Below are 21,698 nucleotides of genomic sequence, written 5' to 3'. Positions count from 1 at the left end.
AATCAGTTAACATCATTGGCATCTGATGGTGGAGGAGAGACATAACAAGAACAGCATTGTGTTGACACAGTGTAAACTTTGTCCCTTTTGTGCATGCATTGTGATGTTTATAAAAGTGAAGAAGCTCAGTGTGACAGTGCCTGATTAAACTATTAGGTCCTTGGATACCTATAACTATCATACTTGCCAATGAACTCTTCTTTGTATGAAAGAGAGAAAAAAAAGGAAGTATTTGTGCACAAATCTTGAATATATAATAGATACCATAAAGCTGGTATAGACCACTTTTTGGTAACTTTAGAATCATAGAATCATATGGCTGGGATGGAACTTGGAGGTCTTCAAGTCCTATCTCCTGCTCAAGACAGGAGTCTTATATTACCCCATTCAAATGTTGTCCAGTCTATTCTTCTGTGGTATCCTAGAGAATGTTAATCCCTTTTTCTTTGTGGACAGCCCCTCAAGTAGTGGAAGATAGTTATCATGTCCCTTCAATCCTTCTTTATGACAGGCTAGTTAAACCTAGGTCTCTCAAATCATTCATCATATGATTTAACACTTTCCAGGGTCTCAACTTTTTTTTAATGTTGTGATGACCAAAGTAATTTTATAAATAAAATATAAAAATTGCAAAAAGAATTTACAAAATATTCACAGGAAAAATAAAAACAATCTGCCCTTATTTTTAACTGGTCGCATTAGATTTGAACAGATATAATGATAATGATATGTTTAGGACTTTAAGAACTAATCAATTGACAAATGAATAACAACTAACATAAATCTCTAGCAATTAAGAGTCTGAAGCAGTCTATCCTTAACTTTATAGCCAATCAGGTAAAGTTTCATCTTTTAAAATCTTAAATTGAAAGAAATCCTAACTCTGTATATGGTAGAAGACTATCTGTAAATGTATTGTCCATAAAATGTTTCTAAATTAAATTAAAGTCAGCATCAGGCTTATTTTTAGATATGAAGTTATTTTTGGCATTGATATATACTCCCAAAGCTTACTTTGTCAGGCCTCTCCTGAAAGAATTTATTGTAACTTTCAGTGACAAGCATAGGAAATCCTGATAGTGGTTATTTGTAATATATGTAAAGCTGTAAGTATGCTTTATAGAAATATAAGGCTCGGTAATAGAAAAACAGCTGACCAGAAAAGTAAATCATTATTTAGAATTCATCTTATGAAAAACTATGTTTAAAAATTGGTGAGCTTTGTGATACAACCATCAGATATGGAAGAATGATAAAATCTATGAAGATTCTAACAGGTTTTTGTTCTGTTTGAATTCAGTGTTACTTAATCATGAATCTCAGATTTCAATTTCTGAATCAAGAAGAATGCATAAGTTCTAGTAAGTGGCCTGAATTTTGTGTTATAAACATTTCAAATTCAGTCAAGTCTCTAAATATGTAACATTGGTTTTATAGTTGTTTTTGAAAAGTTTGCTTATTTTAATATATTGTTCTTTTGTGACAGAAATCTATTTATCATTATTTTGGCTTCTTGATAATGATAAATAATCTATAGCCGTGAGAGTAAATTCTAACTGCAATTCATATTCCTCAAAGTCATAAATATGAAAGGTCATTTCAGTTTATCAGAAGCTTTCTTCATATCATGAATATTTGTGAATACTTTACTTACTACTTTTCTGGTTGAATTTATCAGTGGTCAAAATATGTCTACAATTCTTTCAAATATCTTTGTGATAAATTCATTCTGAGCAGGATAAATTACATTTCTATTAAAAGACACAATTTTTCTGCGAGAATCGTCATGAAAAGTTTAATCTATCTTCAGTAAGGAAGTAAATCACATGGCTCTAATGGGTTGGATTGTCCACTCCTTGTAAATTAGAAACACATTTGAAATCAAAAGTACCCCTCCACTTTTTCCTACAAAATCCCAATTTGCAATGGAATAAGTTGAAATTTATGTCATCACCATTCTTTGATGTATAACTTAACATATTATTGTAAATAATAAAACAAATGGAAATTGTATCAATATAAGAATTGGTACCTTAAACGTTGAAAGACATTGGATTTTAGTGATCTCTCAACCAGACTATTTTAATTGGTATCACAAATGCCTTCAGTCTCATAATCAGTCACTCAGCCAATGTGAATGGAGAGGAGTACTGAGGCATTTTGTATCATTGTGTGCAGGTCAATGATCATGGATAAGAGAAAGAAAAGCAGTTTTCTGGGGAGGAAATGAAGAAAGTAATAACCAAACACAGTAAAAGCTTCAAAACCATCTCCAAAGAGATTTACATTATGTGACTACGATTATTAATATTATGAAGAAATTTAAGATCCAGGGGACTGTAGCCAATCTTTTTCAACATAGCTGCAAGGGGGGAGATATCCCCAGAACAAATAAAAGGTTAGTTGAAGTAATAGAAAAAAAACTAGGAAGAACTAACTAAACAAGGTATAACAACATCAAATTTCACTACCTATCATTGTTGATAGATTTCTAGGTGAAAGTCCTAAGAAAACCCCATTGAATGTTGACAAGCCACAGTCCTTCCCAGCCAGCTTCCAACAGGCAAAGTCAGTGGAGGAAGCCAGATTTGCTTAATAACTCTGTGGTTGATTTAATTGCAGTGATTCGCTTAACAACCATGGCAAAAAGGTCATAAAATTGGGCATCACTCATTTAATACCTACCTTCCTTGGCAATAGAAATTCTGTTTCCAATTGTGGTTGTAAGTTGAGGACTACCTGTACCTCAACCTAGAAGAAACCTATCCAACCTAACACCACTGGAGCAGTTTGCTCAAGAAGAATTAGACAAATTGCTAATTGAGAAGGGTTGTCTTATTCAGAGTTATAGGAAGTGCTTGTCTGCAGTTATTGCTCAAAGGGATGTTTCCATGTCATTTTAATTTATTATTTAGAAGAAGAATATGTTAAGTCATACATTATGAGCAAGGCACTGCTCTTTGGACTATGGAATAAATAATGGTAGGTGTCATTTATTTTTATTAATTTCAAGTTATTTCATAGAAAATTTGGATTCTTATGAAAGCGGGTACCAATGGTTTTGTCCACATTTGTGGGCTCCTGCAGTGAAGGAAAGAGTACTTGATGTTGTCTTACCTTGTTCATTGCCCTAGTTGATGAAAGCCTGAAGTGGTTTTCATTGACCTACCTGCAGCATATGACACTGTTAACCATGGACTATTGCTACACAAGTTAAATAATATCACCAGAGATGTTAAGCTTACCAGGGTCATTGGCAGCTTCCTCCAGAACAGAAATTTTATGTGTCTCTGAATGATAAGAACAGTAACCATAACAGAGTTTGAAGGGACTTTGGAGGACACCTAGTCCAACCCCAGGAGATCGATGATGCAGAAGAACAGGATGCCACAAGGAAGTGTATTATCTCCAACATTGTATAACTTATGTACAAATGTTCAACTAGACTTCAATACCACTAATCTATGCAGATGATAGAGCAGGGGCTACACAAGAATCAACTTTTGATGCAGTAGCTAGGAGACTTATGGTAACACTTGAAGAATTAGAACATTATTATACCATCAATCATTTAAAGCCCAACTCATACCAGACCCAAATGTGTGCTTTTCACCTCTGAAATTGAGATACAAGGGAGGAGTTTGATGTTATGTTGCAAGGAGAGCCGACTACAAGACTATCCAACACTGAAGTATCTCTAAGTAGCACTAAAGCTAAAATCAGCTTGAGGAACAATATCATCAGGCAATTGATAAACTACACTTGGGTGAAGTTCAACCATATATGTTGCACAAATTAGCTTTGGTGTTGAGCATCTCTGCAGCAGTGTATGCTGCTCCAGTCTGTGGCGCACCTGCACATGTGAAATAAGTTGATATCATCCTTAGTGAAGCAGTACGCTTAATGACATATCTCAAACCTACTCCAGTGGAGAAAATATATCCTCTCACTGGCATTGATCCAGATCAGGAGAGAAGTAGCAGCAGATGCCAAGAGAACTAAGCAAGAGAATGATCCTCAACATCCTCTGAACGGATATATGCCCCAAGCCCACCGACTCAGATCTAGGAAGAGCTTTATAGAAAGAAGAAACATTCTTGAGGGTACGCAAGAACAAAATCGAATTAAAAGATGGACGGAGGAGACTAGAGAGCAAGGAATAATATTAAAGGAAAATATGGCTGAAGGACCTCCCTTACACCATTTGGAGACCCTAAATAGGTTGAGAGTTGGAGTGCCTAAATGTCAAACCAATATTCTCAAGCGGAAGCTCTTGCTGGATAGCAAAACACTATGAGAATGTGGAGAGACACCGAGCCTGGTTCATATGCTGGTATGTCATGTACTACCAGAAACGTACCGATAATAACTTATTTTTGGACAACGACAAAGCCATGCATGTACCTTCATTCAGGCAGTTTAAAGTTTGATCTAGACATGGTAAAAAAAGAACCCTAGTTAATGGTTTCATCAAACTTAATTTTTTAAAAAATTCACTGCACAAAAATGCAGTAGAAATGTATCTGGTCTTGGAGATTTATTCAATTTTTAACTAAAGCATTGCTTCCTTTGTTCATTTTGTGTAATACTGTAGCCTTGTTAAATGATTCCTTTTGCTGATGTGTACATTTCATAATAAGCATCTGAGTACTCTGCAATCTCTTCAAAATTTTATGTTGGTTTTTCATATATTTGAGAATTAAATGTAATAAAATTCTTTATCATCTCATCAGTAGTTCCATAGTGAAGTGATATATGCTTCTCACTGAGTAAAACAACAGTTTCTCTGATATCTTTCTTGAAATTCATTTTTTTATAACTTATTTGCTTCTAGCAGTGTATAAATCATTTTAATTGTTTGTATAATATCAATCATTGGTTTCTGTTCTGCATTGATTTTGATAGTTTTGAATCATTTATCTGTCTATCCATCCATTTCCATAAAACAAATATAAGAGAAGTATATCATAAAGCAAAAAAAAAGTGAACCCCACAATAAAAGAGCCCAGTAAAATAAAAATAAAAAAGATGGTGACATTCTTTAACTGACTAGAATGCTCTCTTAAGTTTTCCTTTTTGTTTAATGCCAAAGAAATAAATAATCCTCTCAGAAATGCTTTCCTGGATTTCCATACTGTGAATAAAGAAGCATCAACAGCTGAGTTTATTTGGAAGATGCTTATAATTCAGGTTTACACTTCAATTTGATAGCTTCTTGTAATAATAAAAGGCCATTCAATTCTACTTTTTCAAGCTAGTGATTCTTTGGTGCAATATTACTTTTTGAATTACCGTAAGCATTGGCAACTTCTTTACATTTAAGTAATAGCGAATTAAACATCAAGTGCATATCTATTCTCAAATTAATGTTAAGAAAAGGGGAACAATATGTATTTTTTTTCTCTAAAGAGTATCTATGTCTTTAAACATCTAAGGAATTAAGTAACAACATATAATCTATGATATTTTTGGCAATTTGAAGAACTCTTTGATTTGAACCAAATTTATTGACATTTATGTAAAGAATCCTGTCAATATTGCCAGGAATCAAAAAATATCTTGCAATTTCAAGAAGAAATTGAAAAAAATCACAAGTTATTCTCTAGTTATCTTTTAAAGCATACATTGAAGCAATTGTAATTTTCCATTGTTCAGTTTGAAACCTTAGTAATAAAAATATTTCTGTTTCATCTGGAATTTTGCGCTTTGTGATAAGTTCCTAATATATAGGAATATATATAATATAACAACTCTGTTGTTCCCAAAACATGATTTTGACCTAATGTTTACATTCTAACACATTAATACAAACTTTTAAAAATTATATTTTATTAATACCTACAATCTGCATTCTCATTTTTTCTTTTCTTTTCCTCTTTTGAATGTGCTATTCAGCCTCTTAATCTTTGTTTATTTTTTTAAAATTTAATCCATGAAGTCAGTGATTGTGTTATAAACATTTCAAATTCAGTCAAGGATAGAAAAATGTGTGATCTAATTTCTGTCTGTTTCCATTTTTTTCTTATTTTCTTGTAATTCATGACTGAAGCATTTTCTTAGCTTCTTCTGTGGAGAGTATAAAAGCTTTGCCATTCATAAAGACCCACAAATGAAATGGAGTAATCAACCTGCATTTAATATTTCTTTCTTGGAGACAGGTTGCCATTATAAAGACTGTTCTATTTCATTGAATTCATAACTTTTACTCTGAAATGTCTCACCATTCCAAATAGAATAGAATGCAAAATTATCTACTACAATTATAAAGATTTCAAAGACTAAAACATTAAAACTTTCAATGGCAGTATTCTTCAGATATTTAGTGGAGGACGTGGTAGTGAGATAGAGTTAAATTTCAGGGTATAAATTTTTCATTCCAAAAGATACAAAAACAGACTACCATTTTAATGGCCGATTTTAAAATGCTATTGTCAGAATACTTTTGTCTTTCCCACATGTTTTATTATGGTGTACTGGTTTTCTTAAGGTTATAAACATATACTTTGGACACAATTTTAATCATCTCTGAAATAAATCTATTGCAATGTAATTGTGTGGCTACATATACTCCAGACCTTATTATGTGTACCTTTAAAAAAATAGTCTTGGGGTGTGTCAGTGCCTTTATGCTATACTAGTGTGCTAAGAGACTGAATAGGAAAAATGGGGGAGGAGACACTGTACTCAGCTGCCATGCTGTTATCAGAGGGATTGTTTCTGGACAGAGGTTCAGCATTCATTGGTTGTCTGAAGAAAGCCATTTCATCTGAGGATTGGATAAGAAGCTGCGTCAATTTGCTGCCCGTCTCCAAGGCACTGGTGATGCTGCCTTCACAAGCTGACTAACGTCACAGCTCCATCACCCAGCGGGGTGTGGGCTTGCTTGTCGCCCCCCCTCCTGTTCTCTGTTTAATTCTGTATTTGCTTCCTGCTGCATTTCTTCATCTGTCTTCTGCCAAATGCTAACAGCATGATATTTTGCAATCATTTAGGTGAATACAAGAAGGACGAACTCTTGGAAGCTGCTAGGTAAGTGCTGTTCAGAATACAAATGTATTGTTTTTGAAGAGAGATGGTAGAAATCAGGGTGAAAATGGTTTTTTATGATCTGTCATGTTGTCATTATCTTTTTATAAAATTGGGCAGATAAGCAGTCCTTACCATGAGACTTTTGGATTTAACTACTTGCAAAAAGCTAAATAGTTGCTTGTAATTCTACGATATAGTTACAGTTGAATTTAGACAGGATGTATTTCAAATTCTGTTACGTTTAAAAAGCAATTTTGAATGAGAAATTATGTAGGGATTTTTTTTTATTCTCTACCTTATGAATTAAAGGCACATCCTTCATTTACATATATGTTATAGAAAAGCTCGAGCGAGAGGCTGGAGGCTATTTATAGTGGCTTGAGGAATATTGCAACAATTTGGGAAATGTATATTTATTACATTTAAAATACGATAAATTATTCTATTATATATGTTTATATAGTCATATTTTAAAGGCACTAATTCAAGCAAAAAATTTCTAAGTCAAAATGCACACAAGGTGGATTGTGAACATGATGTTAATGTGAAACTCCATTTCATATATTCTATAAGGGTCTTCCTCTCCCTTCCATTTCTTCTTTGCAGGAGTGGCAATGAAGAAAAACTAATGGCTTTGTTGACACCTTTAAATGTGAATTGTCATGCAAGTGATGGGCGGAAAGTAAGTCTCTGTAAATATAAATTTGTTGTAATTTTTTTGGCTGCTGGTCAGCATTTCTTAGCAATTTAAAAATCCGATAACTAACCAGTTTTGTGGATTGTAATTTGGGTCTCATCGCATAAGATTGAATGATGTGTACAATATGGACAGCTTCACAGAGATAGTGGAACATACAGTTGACTGACTGCATTTTAAATGACAGCCTGGCATTGTGCTTTAGAATGTTTGTTAATAAATATAAATTGTGAGTTTGGGTTTGTTAATAACTGTAAATGAACAGTTTTCTCTGTGTGAATGTTCTGGCTGTGAAAAATAGGGTTTCAGTACTCTAGCTTGTTATAGCCAATTTCAGATCAATTTCATTAATCTTGTTGGATATTCATTCCAAATTTTTATAGTCTCACTTAATTGTCTAACTGCAGCTTTACATAATGGGGTATTAAAATATATTAAATCAGTATGAAGTAAGAAAAGGAAGAAGTTATACATTCAGAATTGTAATTAGATGTTTCATTAATTTATGTATTATTATAATCTGAGGTAATAGATTGTAGTCTCATAGTTTACCTGAGTTCACACAGCATGGTTATTTTGTCTGTTAGCGCTTCTTAGGATTCATCAATTCTTAATAACTGTCTGAAATGGGTAATCAGGTACTTCAGCCTCTGTGACTGAAATCTCCCCAGGTAATTTGGGAGGAGGACATGAGAGATATAATTTGGGACAGGTTGTGGTTTGTATGCTGCCAGCAGATTCTTTGGGGTTTAAATTGTTCAAAGAATTTGATTAGTAATTCAGTGCAGTGAAGATTTAAAATAACATTTTGGATGCAATTCACATCCTAAACACATTTTTCCATAATTCAATAGCTCTTATTCTCATATATGTTAAGTATGATTGGTTTAATTATGGATATATATGTACATGCCGGTATATATCTCCTATTAAATGAAGCAGAATTAAGTAATTGACACTTAGCCAATTTTAAACTTCGTATTTCTTCTTCCTTTAAAATAATTGACTGGTTGTCTTAGTTTTATTTTTGCATAGATTAAAATAACCATCAGTTGATTGATGCCAAAATCATGAGTTTTTAAACTGTGTGGTTCAACTCCTGGGTATTTCAGTTTTGCCACTAGGCAAAGCTGGGCTCTGTTACATCATATTTTTGCTCTGGCTTGACAAACCAATTGTCCATTTTGTTATCTGGCCGGTCATTTTTTTTGTTGTTGTCACAGTGATTGCCCCTGTAAAAGGTGGTCCCTACACTTCTTAGTCTCTCAAGCCTGTCACTGCCCATTTTGCTCACCTACTCTGTCTACCACCACCGTCTTTTATTCTTCCTCCAGCAGAGTAGCAGCTAAGGGCCCAGAGTTTTGACAGCAGTCAAAGCAGCAGAAATAGAAAGGAGGTGAGCAAGAGTTCAGCTTTTTCATACTTGATTATGCAGTGTCAATTGCTTACAAGACCAGTTGCTATTGTAGATTGCTGATATCTGAAGTTCCTGGGATTTTGCTTATATTAATAATTGCTAAATGAGATCTAGAGCAGCACTTAATCAAGGACAGTATTAGTTGTTCAGTAATCAATAACTAGCACAGTTGAATGTTCTGAAATGCACAATATTTAAATGAGGAAAGTGTTTAGGTGTTAGACTGTTTAAAAAGTGAAGTTGTAGCAGAATATAAATAGATCTAAAATTTCTGCCAGAGAACAGAAATAGCTTAAAAATTAATTAATGGATTTAATAGATTAATTAAAAGATTCAACTAATGGGTTAAACAGTTATTGTTAAGAACTTTTAACAATGTATAAGTACGTCACTGGACCAGTAAGGTGAGTTGCCATATCCCATGATGGCAGTTCTAATGATCTGATATGTTAGCTAATGATTATTAATTTGACTTTTTAAATTATCATTATGAGAGCAACAATTGCATTTTATTTCTTCGATTACTAACATTAAAGCTGAATCGGCTCTTTCTATTGCTTAAAACCATATTGTCCATGCAGATTTTGGATTTGCTCATTTGATTACATCTGCATAATGTTTGACCTATGTTTTGTCAAGGAGAACTCTTTTGCTATATACATGAATGTCCATTTGTAATGGACGCTCATGCATAGTCTATTCATTTTATTATAAGAGTGATGTTGCATATATTGAAGAAATATACATTTAAGGGAATTGGTCTAAACACAGTTGGTGCAGTGATGTCTGTAGTATATGAAAAAGTTGTGTGGCTTTTTACCCTGGTTCCCTGAAAATAAGACTTCCCCGGATAATAAGCCCAATCAGGCCTTTGAGCGCATGTGCCAAAATAAACAGTCCCCCCAAAATAAGCCCTTCCTGAAAATATTGCAACACAGCAGCAGCCATGAGGTGACCACGCTTGCCACCTTCTGCACCTCAAAAATAATAAGATCTCCCCAAAAATAAGGCCAAGCGCATATTTCGGGGGTCAAAAGAAAATAAGATCCTGTCTTATTTTTGGGAAAACACGGTAGTTTGTTGGTTGAAGGCAAGAGAATGCAATCCACCATTTTTAGTAAAAGACTGCCTATTTGTAAGTGTGGATTGTCTACGTTCCATAAGTTGGCCTTTCTTAACTTGAGGACTACCTGTAATCATTGGGGTCCAACATCAAATATCTCTCAGATCTTATAATAGAACATGCGAAAAGCAAAGTTATTTTTACTTTCAGATTAAAGATAGAGTACCTTTTAAAAGTCCATAGTGGAAATGTGGCTGCTAATAATAAAATAATAAATGTAGAAAATGATTCAGTTCAATGAAACATGTGATACACAAGGTGTTGACTTTTGGGTACCACAATAAAGAAAAAATAAAATAAACGTTCAAATTGTTACTAAACTAAATAAATTAAAATGCTGCATTGAAATAAATGTCCCACCCAGTAAAGAAAGGAAGGGTGGCTGGCTGGCTGGCTGGCTGGCTGGCTGGCTGGCTGGCTGGCTGGCTGGCTGGCTGGCTGGCTGGCTTGCTTGCACATTTGTTACACATATGAGAGATTTTTCTTAGACTTCTGGCTTGATTTTCACACCTTATCACTTAAATGACAATCATATATAAATGTTTTCTCTCCCTCTCCCCTACAGAGTAAATCTGTATGTATAGAAGAAGCCTTGTCTATCAGATGGCAACAAGACTTGAGGCCTTCTTCTTGATACCTAGAATTCTGTGCCAGAAGCATTGATTCTATGAGTTATATTGGTGTGTTAAATTATGCATAGTCTTATATGTAGTCTCAAGTGATATGATTAAACATGGGTTTATTATTTAAAGCTTTTTAGCCACTAAACTAGATTCTACCCCACACACTACTACAGACAGTAAACCTGCAAATCTGATTATTTTGTCTACTTGCTTTACCTTTCTGAAAAGTATTTTTCTCATATTACTGCACAGTGCTAGAAATTAGAAAATAAAAGCAGCTTGAAGCACAAATGAATGTTCTTTTCATGCTGTATATACTTAATAATAATGTAAGCCCATTCATATAGCCATAGAGGACTAGAGCAGGGGTGGGTTTCGACCGGTTCGCACCGGTCCCTGCGATCCGGTTGGTCGCCGAACCCGGAAGTAGGTAACTTCCGGGAACGGTGAAGCCCCCCCCGCGCCCGCGCGCGCCCGCACACCCGCACACCCGCGCCTGCTCCTTACCCGGTTTTTTTGAATTTTGCGCTTTCCACGCATGCGCAGAACGCCTGCGCGATCCTCCAGGAGCAGCTGGAGCATCGCGCAGATGCTAGTACGCATGTGCGCGCCGCGTGCGTGCGTGCGCGAGGACGCCGCCGGCCTCGTTCCAACCGATCCGGTTGGAACGGGGCGAGAAACCCACCCCTGGACTAGAGCCACCCCCCTCCAATTTAGCACCCAAACCTCTCCTTACTTTCTGCAGATGAGCAGTGGATCTCAGTTCAAAAATTCCTCATTGTTTTTCTTTAACTATTATTTGGGAAGGGGAAACTATTTCATCTTTCCTCCATTACCAGATAATAATTAATTTAATTTCAAAATATCACTATCATGTGAAGTACTAACTATTGTGATTTTATTTGAATGGCCTTCCCCATGTTATATAAATACAATTTATTTTAATTTTATTTTCTGCATACCATAAGGATGCTTATGAAACATGGTGGAAAATATACAATATATTGAACTTCATAAGTTCCCTATCTCCTTCAGTGAAGATATACCATTATTATTTGTGTTGCATAAACATATGCACTTGGAAAACTAGAATAAAATTACACATGGGCATAAGGACATACTGTATGTGCAAAATATACATACCGGTATTTTGAAAAAATGTAAGGCAACAGACCTGATTCTTCTGCCATGCAAATAACACCCCCCCCCCCCCAAGTCCCAGCTCAGGGCTGAGGTTTTTAGTTTTAGTCTTTCAGTCTGTGATGACTCAGTGAATTTCAGGACTGGAAGAGTAACAGAGTAACACAGTTGGAATGGACCTTGGAGGTCTTCTGGTGCAACCCCCTAATCAAGCAGGAGACCCTATAGTATATCATTTCAGACAAACTAGTATTAATACACTTTACTGATTAGTTTACTATATCAAAGCAAGAGCATCAGCCACATTAATATACAATAAATGAGATAAGGTATGATATACTGAAATGTGATAATATAGCCTAGGATGAAGTAAAATAGACTAATATATGGTAGATAAAATAGGATAAAGATAGAAGAATGCAGGTAATCTTTGATTTACAACTGTAATTGACCCTGGGATTACAGTCGTATGACATGTGGTTGTTAAGCAAGTTGTTACAACCATGCCCAATTGTCAACGTTTTTTGTAATGGCCATTAAGCAAATCTGATGATGCAGAACAAATCAGTTCTCTATTGTGGAATACCCAGATCTGAATGTAGCCTGTTCGTCCACTAATATATTCTTTGCCCAATTCTCTATTTTCTTCAAGAGATACCTTGCATACATCTTAACTGTTATAATCTATAAGGCTTATGGATGTGTAATTTTGGGAGTCTTCCTTGTCTCCTTTTTTGTGTACAATATGGAAGGAAATATGGTGGATAGTATCCAGCCTCCTGGAAAATAAGACTAGTGTTGTCCATATATGTAAACAACCTGCCAGCAGGGGAGTTCGCCAGTCAATATGAGTCTGAAAGAGTTGTGGGGATAGCAAATCTTTACCAGGTGTCTTATTGGGCTTCAGTAATAAATGTAATTTCTGTCATTCACACTGGTGGCTAAGGAGGAAGATTATAAGAGATCAAAAACTTAGTACCGTATTTTCACGACCAAAAGCCGCACCGGATTATAAGCCGCAGTATCAATTAACGTTAATTTTTCAAACTTTTTCCACATATAAAGCGCACCGGGTTATAAGCCGCACGTTTCCCGACGCTTCTGGACATCTGTTGCAGTCGCGAGGAGAAGCGGAGAACAGCGCGAAGGTTCTTGGCGCTCCAGGAAGCCGCGAAAGAGGCTGGGGGAGGCGCACGGCTTGGTTTCTCCTCCCTGGACGTCGCAGCAGCAGCCCCAAGCACACCGAACTCTGTGTTTTTCGCATCGGGGCATGCTCTTGCAGCATATCCCGATGCGAAAAACACTGAGATCGGTGAGTTTGGGGCTGCTGCTGCGACGTCCAGGGAGGAGAAACCAAGCCGTGCGCCTCCCCCAGCCTCTTTCGCGGCTTCCTGGAGCGCCAAGAACCTTCGCGCTGTTCTCCGCACTCTCCTCGGCTCCTCACAACTGCAATAGACGTCCAGAAGCGGCAGGGGCTATCGAGCTGGAAATCCAATCCCCATTAGCCCCAAAAGCCGCTTCTGGACATCTATTGCACTCGCGAGGAGCGGAGAACAGCGCGAAGGTTCTTGGCGCTCCAGGGGGCCGCGAAAGCAGCTGGGAGATCTTTTTCCACATATAAAGCGCACCGGGTTATAAGCCGCACTGCTGGTTTTGGATCAAATTTTAGGATTTTCAGTGCGGCTTATAGTCGTGAAAATACGGTAATCATATTTTCTGGATGATCCTTGTTTGGATTGGCAAATAACTTAGTATAAAAATCCTGCCAAACTATTGCTGAGATAGGGATATTAAGTAGCTTTACACCCCTTCAGCAAGCCAGACATGATGTTCCAAAATACGACTGAGTTGAACCCTTTTGCTGACTTTCTAACTCAGACCACACTGTAGTTATGTAGTGAGTCTTCTTGGTGTCTCTATTAGTTTCTTGTAGTTGTGTCTCGGCTTTAACATCTTGGCATGATTGCTTGGTGTAAGGTTTCTTGGAACCAAACACAGCTGCTTTTAGAGTCTTTCTTGACCAAGAGCAATCAAGGACCAGCAATTTAGATCTTGCAGGCTGTCAGTTCCTAGCAGGCAATGCTTCTATTATGTTTTTTTTTAAACATGAAACATACATTGGCAGACCCAGTAAAAATTGCATTTGGATCTTAAATAGTTGTAACACTATTTTTACCCAAGGCTGGTCCCTTTTAAGAGTTCATAAAGCAGGCAATTGCCTTTGAGCCTCCTTGTTTGTCTCATTTCAGGTGGGCAAATAAACTCTTATTGGATGATACAGGTAGTCTTATATCAGAACTGCCATAAAAGGTACTGCAGTTAATTGATGGTTGCTGCCCTCACATAAACTTGAATGTCTAAGAATAAGTTCATTTTGTCTGTTCAAACACAATGTTATCCTAACATTTCCAGTATGGAAAATAAAAACATATATAAACAACTGCCTCCCGGGATGTGAAGATCACTTACGTAAGTCAAGAAGATCAGTTTAGAACTCATATTCTCTGGAATGGCAGGGTAGGCCAGCTGATAAATTAGTCTTCAGGTATGATGCCCAAATGGGCATTATCAAGCAAACTAATACCCACCCTAGCATTAAAGTCTCCCAATAGGACAGCAGTTTTAGTTCTATAACTCTCTTTTCTAATTGTACCCAGATGTCAAGGGAGAAGTAAGAAAGACTAGAAATAAGAACCTGGGATTCACCAATCCTGATCTGCTACTAGTTTTAATCACATGCTGGTTAAAAGTCATAATTCAGATATTGTAACTGATGAGAATGAAAAGATAAATTTAATATACAAAACACTTTGTATAAAGGTGTTATAAAACTTAATTTTTAACGGAAGCAAAAGAGAGGGCCCATTCCAAACATTGTCAGTGGGTCATGTTATTCTTCACTGATTTTTTTTTACTGCGATTCAAGATTCAAGAATCCTGTAAAATAGTCCTTATTTTAGTCATCAAAGAGGTAAGATGATGTAATGGTCCTAGTCATGATTCAAATTTCCAATCAACCGTGTAACATTCTGAATGATCTTGAGCCAATTACTATACAGTATCTCAGATCTGCCATAGAAGATTCTTTGATGAAATAATTGGAGGAGATCTGGAAGAAAAACAAGATATAAATGTTATACATAGAGGGCCTTTTAGTTCAGGCAGGAAAAATTGACTTCTTGTTTTCATTCATTCATTCATTGTGGTATTTCAAGTCTTATCTGCAAAGTACAAAACTTGCTAATTTATACCAGTTATTTTTAAAATAATAATTTGTATAACTTGTTGCTGGCAACTTCCCAGTAAAATACTAATTAAAATTTTTCTTTTGTTAAGCTGATCCTGTTTCAATTGTGATTCCTTAATTTGTGTTCATTATTGTTTGAGTCCCAATTATTAATCTGTGAATAGAGGGGAAGGCAGTTTTTTTGCTTATTCTCCCTACATCTCCACAAAAACTACTTGGAGATTTGGAGAAATATGTCTGAGATGGTATTAAAGGCTGCAGTGAGTAATGGAAACAGGTAAAAATATCTGTTCTTTCAGCCAAAGCTTCAGCTGGCTCTTGATCGCTTCCACTAATAGATTTTTTTTTATTTTTTCAAAGTTGGAGAAAAGTTGTTCAACAGCCCCTTTTATCAGGCAGTTATTTTGTCCTGATGCAATTTTTCTGAAGAAGGAGGTTTTCTTTTTTACTATTGATGTTAATAGCATACTATACTCAATCTAGTGTTCTTGAGAAGTTTTAGAGACTAATCTGATAATTCAGTTATGTTGTTTTATGTTGGTAAAGTTGAATTTGCACGCATCATACCCTTAACTGAAGTTCTCTAGCAGTTGAATTCCAATTCAAATGGCCAGCCAGTTCAGTCCACAAATTTATTTACTGCTCCTACATTTTTCCTACATTTTTCCTCTGGTTTCCCCCCCCCCCCAGATGAATGCATTATCACCTGATGTCTCCTGAGTACACAGGATCAGTTTACTCAGGACTCAGGGGAATTGCTCTCTAATGTACCTCTTGTGGTCCCATCAGAAATCTATTTTAATCTGTCAGTAATCTTGGTATTCAAACTGAGTTGCTGTAACAGATGGTTATTCTGTTAGATTTATATTCTGTCTTTCCTCCATTTGGAAGGGTAAGTTGGGTTGAATGACTGTAAATCGGGGTTGTCAAACTAGCAGCCCGTGGACCAGATGCGTCATGCGCTGGCCACACCTACCCCCATTTTAGCAAAGGGGGAGAAAGTTGCAATACATCATGTGACAATGTGTCATTGCGTGTTTAACACCCCCGTTGTAAAATATTTGCAGGGATTACTTGATCACACCTGTTTAGGATCATGTATTTTTCATTTCTTGTCATTTGCCCTAATATCCTACTTTCATCTGCTTCAGATTGAAAAGTTACATTCTGTTATTTTTAAAATTATTTTTCTACATATTTAGGTTTCTTTATCATGGTATATAGAGTTGGAAGGAGCAGTCTAGTTCATAGACGATGTTGAATCTCATCCTCTGTGCAGATATTTAAATCAGGCTCATCCAGTCTCTACTTGAACACGTCCGGTAAAAGATAGTTTCAGATTGCCCTTTCTGAGTAGTTGATTGGCATATCAGCTGTCTTTTACTGTTTTTTCCCCCCTAACAATCAAGTGTTTCTCTAAAATGATTGATTTCTTTCAGGTCCCGCATCTTGGGACAGTAGAAAACAGGTTTTTGGTTTTCTTCTATATAGCATCCTTCAGGTATTTGAACAATGGAGGGAGGCAAAGGTTGCATGCCACCTATTCTGACCTAGGCTTCCTGAGAAAGCGTAAATCATAATCCTAGTATCAAAAACCCTTTTATTTAAACAGCTGTGAATTATGGACATTCACAGCTCATAATGATCACAATCAGTCTGTAAAGAGTCTGACAGATATCTGCTCAAGTTGCCTCAGTCTTTCAGGGTAATGGTAACTACCCACCTTTATCTCCCTTGAAACGCTGCCAGAGACCTAATTGCCAATTAGTTTTACAAGACCAAAGTAGCACAGAGAGAGTCAAATAGGACTTCTCACAGCTTGAACTGACTATATGAACTAATTGCTTTCTGCAAAGGCTCACATCCTCTTTTATGTCTTATGGGAGGGGCCAATCATCTCCAAGCCTTACTCCCGTGTTGCCCTTTTTGTCTTAACTGCTCTTGTTAAGTTCTGCACATGCAAACACTGGGAACAGGCTCACATTGTTGTTCTGCCTCGCTGATGTCAAAACTTCAGAGATTTTGGAGGCAGCACGTAACTATCAGGTGGCACTGGCCCCCTCTCTGCCTCCAATGCAGAGCCCTCGTCCGAGCCTTCCCCAGACTCCAGGACTGGCCCATGTTCCTCCCCAACTTCCTCACTGTCCGACTCTGCTGCCAGCTTCACAGGCTGCCAGCGGACCACAACACCACATTACAACTTTAAGATATTTATTTGTTACAAGAACTAAAAAGCTTATATACATATGTGGCACATCAATTCACAAAAGTGGAGGAGTGAGTTAACCCAAAGCAAAAGCCTATTATTAGGAAAGATGTGTGCTACAATAAAGCATTTTGTAGTTACCTTTTATACTATGGTGTTTCCAGTCCTTGGAAAACAAAGAATCATTACATTTTCCTTCATTAAATGTAATTCTTTTATTTTCTCTGACTCATCAAAATTGTTTCACTTTGCTTTATTTTCTGGGATTTGGCTCCAGATGAGATGTGTGCCCTTTCTACTTCATTATGAAAGTCAGTAAACATGTTAGAGAAAATTGGGCTGTGGACTGAGTCATGACACATTGCACTCAGTAATTCATCAATATGTTATTGTTGATGAGCAATCTTTGAGCTCACTTTTCAGATATATTCAATTAAATGTCATATTCTCAGCTCATGATTTATTAATCTATTAATAAGAAGGTTATGGGGTATGTAAAATTGTACACCATACTCAGTACAGACAACATGCGCATGTGTACACACACACAGAGTACACTATTAGCACAGATTTGTTCTGGACAATTCCACACAATACAAACTTTTCAAGATGAGGTAAGACTTTATTATGGTCATAACTCAAAAAAAGAAAAGATTGCTATAATAAAACACTGCCCTTTCAGCCCTCACAAAAGGGTAGAATTTGCACACACAGTATAATAAAACCTGACAATATTTAAGGACATAGAATTGGCTTTGTTATCTGATGGGTAATGTGAATAAAATAAATTAGACTTCTCTGGGAATTTAGAGAGTAGAGTCCAGATCAGTTGTAAACAGGGGTCCCTATAGAAATGGCAATATAACCAGCAGTGCATGTCTTCTCATATGTGCAGTTTTCTAGACCATCCTTATCATATTTTTGAAGAAAGGCACACCTGTTCTCCAGGAATTTTCAAATATAATTAAATAAAAATTTAGCGACATCATCACCACATCCTATTAGCGCCTTAAGATTCATGAAAGAGATCCATTAAACTTTGAACTCAGTCAGTAATAATTGTATTTCCCTGACCCTAATTCTGTCACCTTAATCCATCCCTTTGGTGTGCACAATTGTTTGGTAGAATACCAATCTTATTTTTTGAAGACAGAGCAAAAATGGGTCAATTCTCCCTTTCATTGTTACCTTTTAAGTTTGTGCCATCTTCACTGAACATATGACATCCTTTTTTACTGTTTTATTTTGAACATAATTAAAGAAGCCTCTTTTGTATCCTTTGTCAACCATAGCTCATTCTTAAATATCAGTTTTTCTGAAACCATTTCTGCATTGATTTTTCTCTTTGTAAATTCTGTATGTATCTTTTTAAATTGTTTTATTTATAATACCAGACGCATCAGTGTTCCTCCCGCCCCCACACCAAAAAAATAATAATTCTTTTTTCATAGCAGCCACATTGGCTTTTCTAGTGTTCTATTTTCCTCTTCTGGGAATTAGTTGTTGTTCTGCTTCTAGTATCTCCTTTTATAGGAACTCCAGTCCATCTTGTGCTTCTTTCACCAATAACTTTTTCTTGGGCAGAATGTTCCTTAGTATTAATCTATATTTACTTAAATCTGCTTTTCTAAAGGCAAAAATAAAATTTTGCTTATATCCAAGTCTAATTTAAAGTCAAGAACTCAGGCATTACATAATCAGTTTTCCCAACATTTCTGATCTTTCCAATTCATTGATTTACCATTTACCATTAGCTAATCAATGATAATTGTTCCGAGCCTTCTACCGTCTTCTGGAGGATAAAGTTATCAGCAAGAGAGGTCAGGAAGAGTGATAGAAGTGCTTCTTTTAAATTGTCTTAGAGGCCTCAATTATTTCACTACTGCTCTTTTGAGCTCCTGAGTCTTGTTTGTGTTGATTAGAAGAAACAGTAACATCTGGAGTTGTGTTAAAATGGACAGCTATATTGAAGACTGGAATGATGGGAAGGGAAGGAAAGGGAAGGAAAGGAAGAAAAGAAGAGAAGCGAAAGGGAAGGAAAGGGAGAAAGAAGGAAAGTTTTCCTCTTCCTTGCCTATTCTGAAGTGGTTAGCACTATATGTTAATGTTGCCTTGAATTAATTATTTATCCAGATAATTACATTCAATCAGAAAGCAGAAAGTGTTGAATGATGTTTATGAAATTAATTTTATTACTTTTCTATGGTGTGTGAATAGATTTCTAGTTCTAATTAGGGACATTATTTTACAAACACCTGTGATCTTGTTTAGTTTAGAAGCTTTGTAAAAAGAAAAATCTCATCCCTGCTACTCGATAAAATTCTCAATTTAGAAAGTTTTGTAGTTCTTCTCCTAATCCTAATTGTGTCTGCAAAAGATAAGGCCCAATTATGATTCCAAAGTCCAGAAACTTGTGATATAGAATTCCTTTTCTGAAATTATAATTTATTAATTTGTGCTTAAATATTTAATACTATAATTGAAAGATTTGTCAGTTCATTTATTCAGTTAACATATAGACTTACATTTTAGGGAACTGAATATAAGGTGAAATTGATCATTGTTTCTTTCAGAGTTGTGTCATCGGCACAAATCTAAATCTTTATGGATTCCACATTTGCTATGTGCCACATTTATTATGAGAATGATCAATAATCAAGTCATAGTTTTGCTTTTTTTCCAAGAGGCAAAATCCTTAAAGACAAGACCCCTCAAAAACATTAAAGCATTAAAATGGAAGAAATACTGAAAATTGCAGCTTCTTGTTAAAGATTCCTGAAGTCGTTTCTGTGGCATTGCTTGGCATGGCAGCTCTATAATTTTGTACAGCCTGAGAGGAAGAACTCATATGGAAAACCCAGTGTTATCGTGATCCCGGTGTCTTGAGTTTTTATACAGTATGTTGGTTACAGAAGCTATTTTAGTCTTGGTGCCAGAAGCACAATACTGTACTTGCCAAATAGGCAAAAGGCGCCCTCAGAGGATAATAGCCGAGTAGGACGTATTGCATCTTGAATTGCAGAGAAGAGAGAAGTTTATATTACCCCCCAAATACCATAAATGAGGCACAGAAGACTGTCTGACTTGATTGCCCTGTAATTGAGTTTGTTTAGGGATCTTCTCCCTAGTCTTTCTGTAGGATAACCCAGAGAAATAAAGCCTGGTATTCTGGAGAAACCTGGCAAAAGCAAGAAAGAGAAACCGCAAGAAAAATATTGGCTACCATAAAATAGCAGACAGGATAAATTGTATGTATAAAATATATATTTTAACCTGTTTTTCCATATTTAAACTTCATTTAGTTGATCTAAAGATTGTAAAAGCCATTTTTAAAAAATTAAAAGGATTTAAACTAAGTTCATGTTATTTAGTACTAAGTGCTTAGAATTTTATTCTTCAGATTTTTTAATTTATTGTTTTGAAAACAATAACAGAAAAACAGGAAATAGTGCAACCCCAAAATAAAAATACATGGATAAAGAAAAAAAACATACATAGGGGTTTTTTTAAAGAAAAAAAGTAAAAAAATACAAAGAAAAAAGAAAATGGTATTATGTACTTCTAGCCTTGATAATTCCCCCCCCCCCGTTTTGTTCCTTTCAAAAATATTTTGTTACACAGGATGAAAAACTGCAATTTGAGTTTATTCTTATAATACATACTCAGCTTGCATTGTTACTTGTAATTATTGTATGTCAATATAAAGATTTGGTTTAGCTTGGAATATGCTTATGCTCTTTAATTTCTGTTTCTTATTACAGTCTACCCCATTACATTTGGCTGCAGGATATAACAGAGTTCGTATAGTCCAGCTTTTACTTCAGCATGGTGCTGATGTCCATGCAAAAGATAAAGGGTAAATAAAATTGAATAATTTGGTTTTGATATGCTAATATGATGGAAGATGAATATGGGTGAAAGCACCTTTTCAGAAGGACATTAACAAATTCATGGGTACTATTTTGAGGCCAGGCAAAATTCTCCCCCCCCCCCCCCAAAAAAAAATCCTTTAAATCTGGTTGCTTTTATTTAAATTTTGTGTATATTTGTAATTTCTGTTTCTTTCATTATTCTGATATTTTTTTGATTTCCATCTCAGCATATTTTATTGCAGTGTATATTTGCATGAGTAATATTCTGTGAGCTATTCAGACAAATCCTGCTTGTTTATCAGTAAAATATACAATAGTGATTTGGTTTATCTGAAAGTTTGAAC

The 21,698-nt window shown here is 35.8% G+C and overlaps 1 protein-coding gene across 1 annotated transcript in view; it reads left to right on the top strand.

Moving 5' to 3' along the window:
• The window catches only part of TNKS (tankyrase), a 95,427-nt gene that overhangs the window by 34,908 nt on the left and 38,821 nt on the right, over positions 1-21,698 (top strand). Inside the window, exons 4-6 of the mRNA XM_032213078.1 lie at positions 6,993-7,029; positions 7,636-7,711; positions 21,244-21,338. Coding sequence (XP_032068969.1) covers positions 6,993-7,029; positions 7,636-7,711; positions 21,244-21,338 — 208 coding nt within the window. The remainder of the gene's footprint in view (positions 1-6,992; positions 7,030-7,635; positions 7,712-21,243; positions 21,339-21,698) is intronic.

Source organism: Thamnophis elegans, chromosome 3 (genome assembly GCF_009769535.1).
Source record: "Thamnophis elegans isolate rThaEle1 chromosome 3, rThaEle1.pri, whole genome shotgun sequence".
Classification (NCBI taxonomy): domain Eukaryota; kingdom Metazoa; phylum Chordata; class Lepidosauria; order Squamata; family Colubridae; genus Thamnophis; species Thamnophis elegans.
The sequence above is the reverse complement of the archived record's forward strand: the minus strand, read 5'-3'. Positions and strand labels throughout refer to the sequence as shown.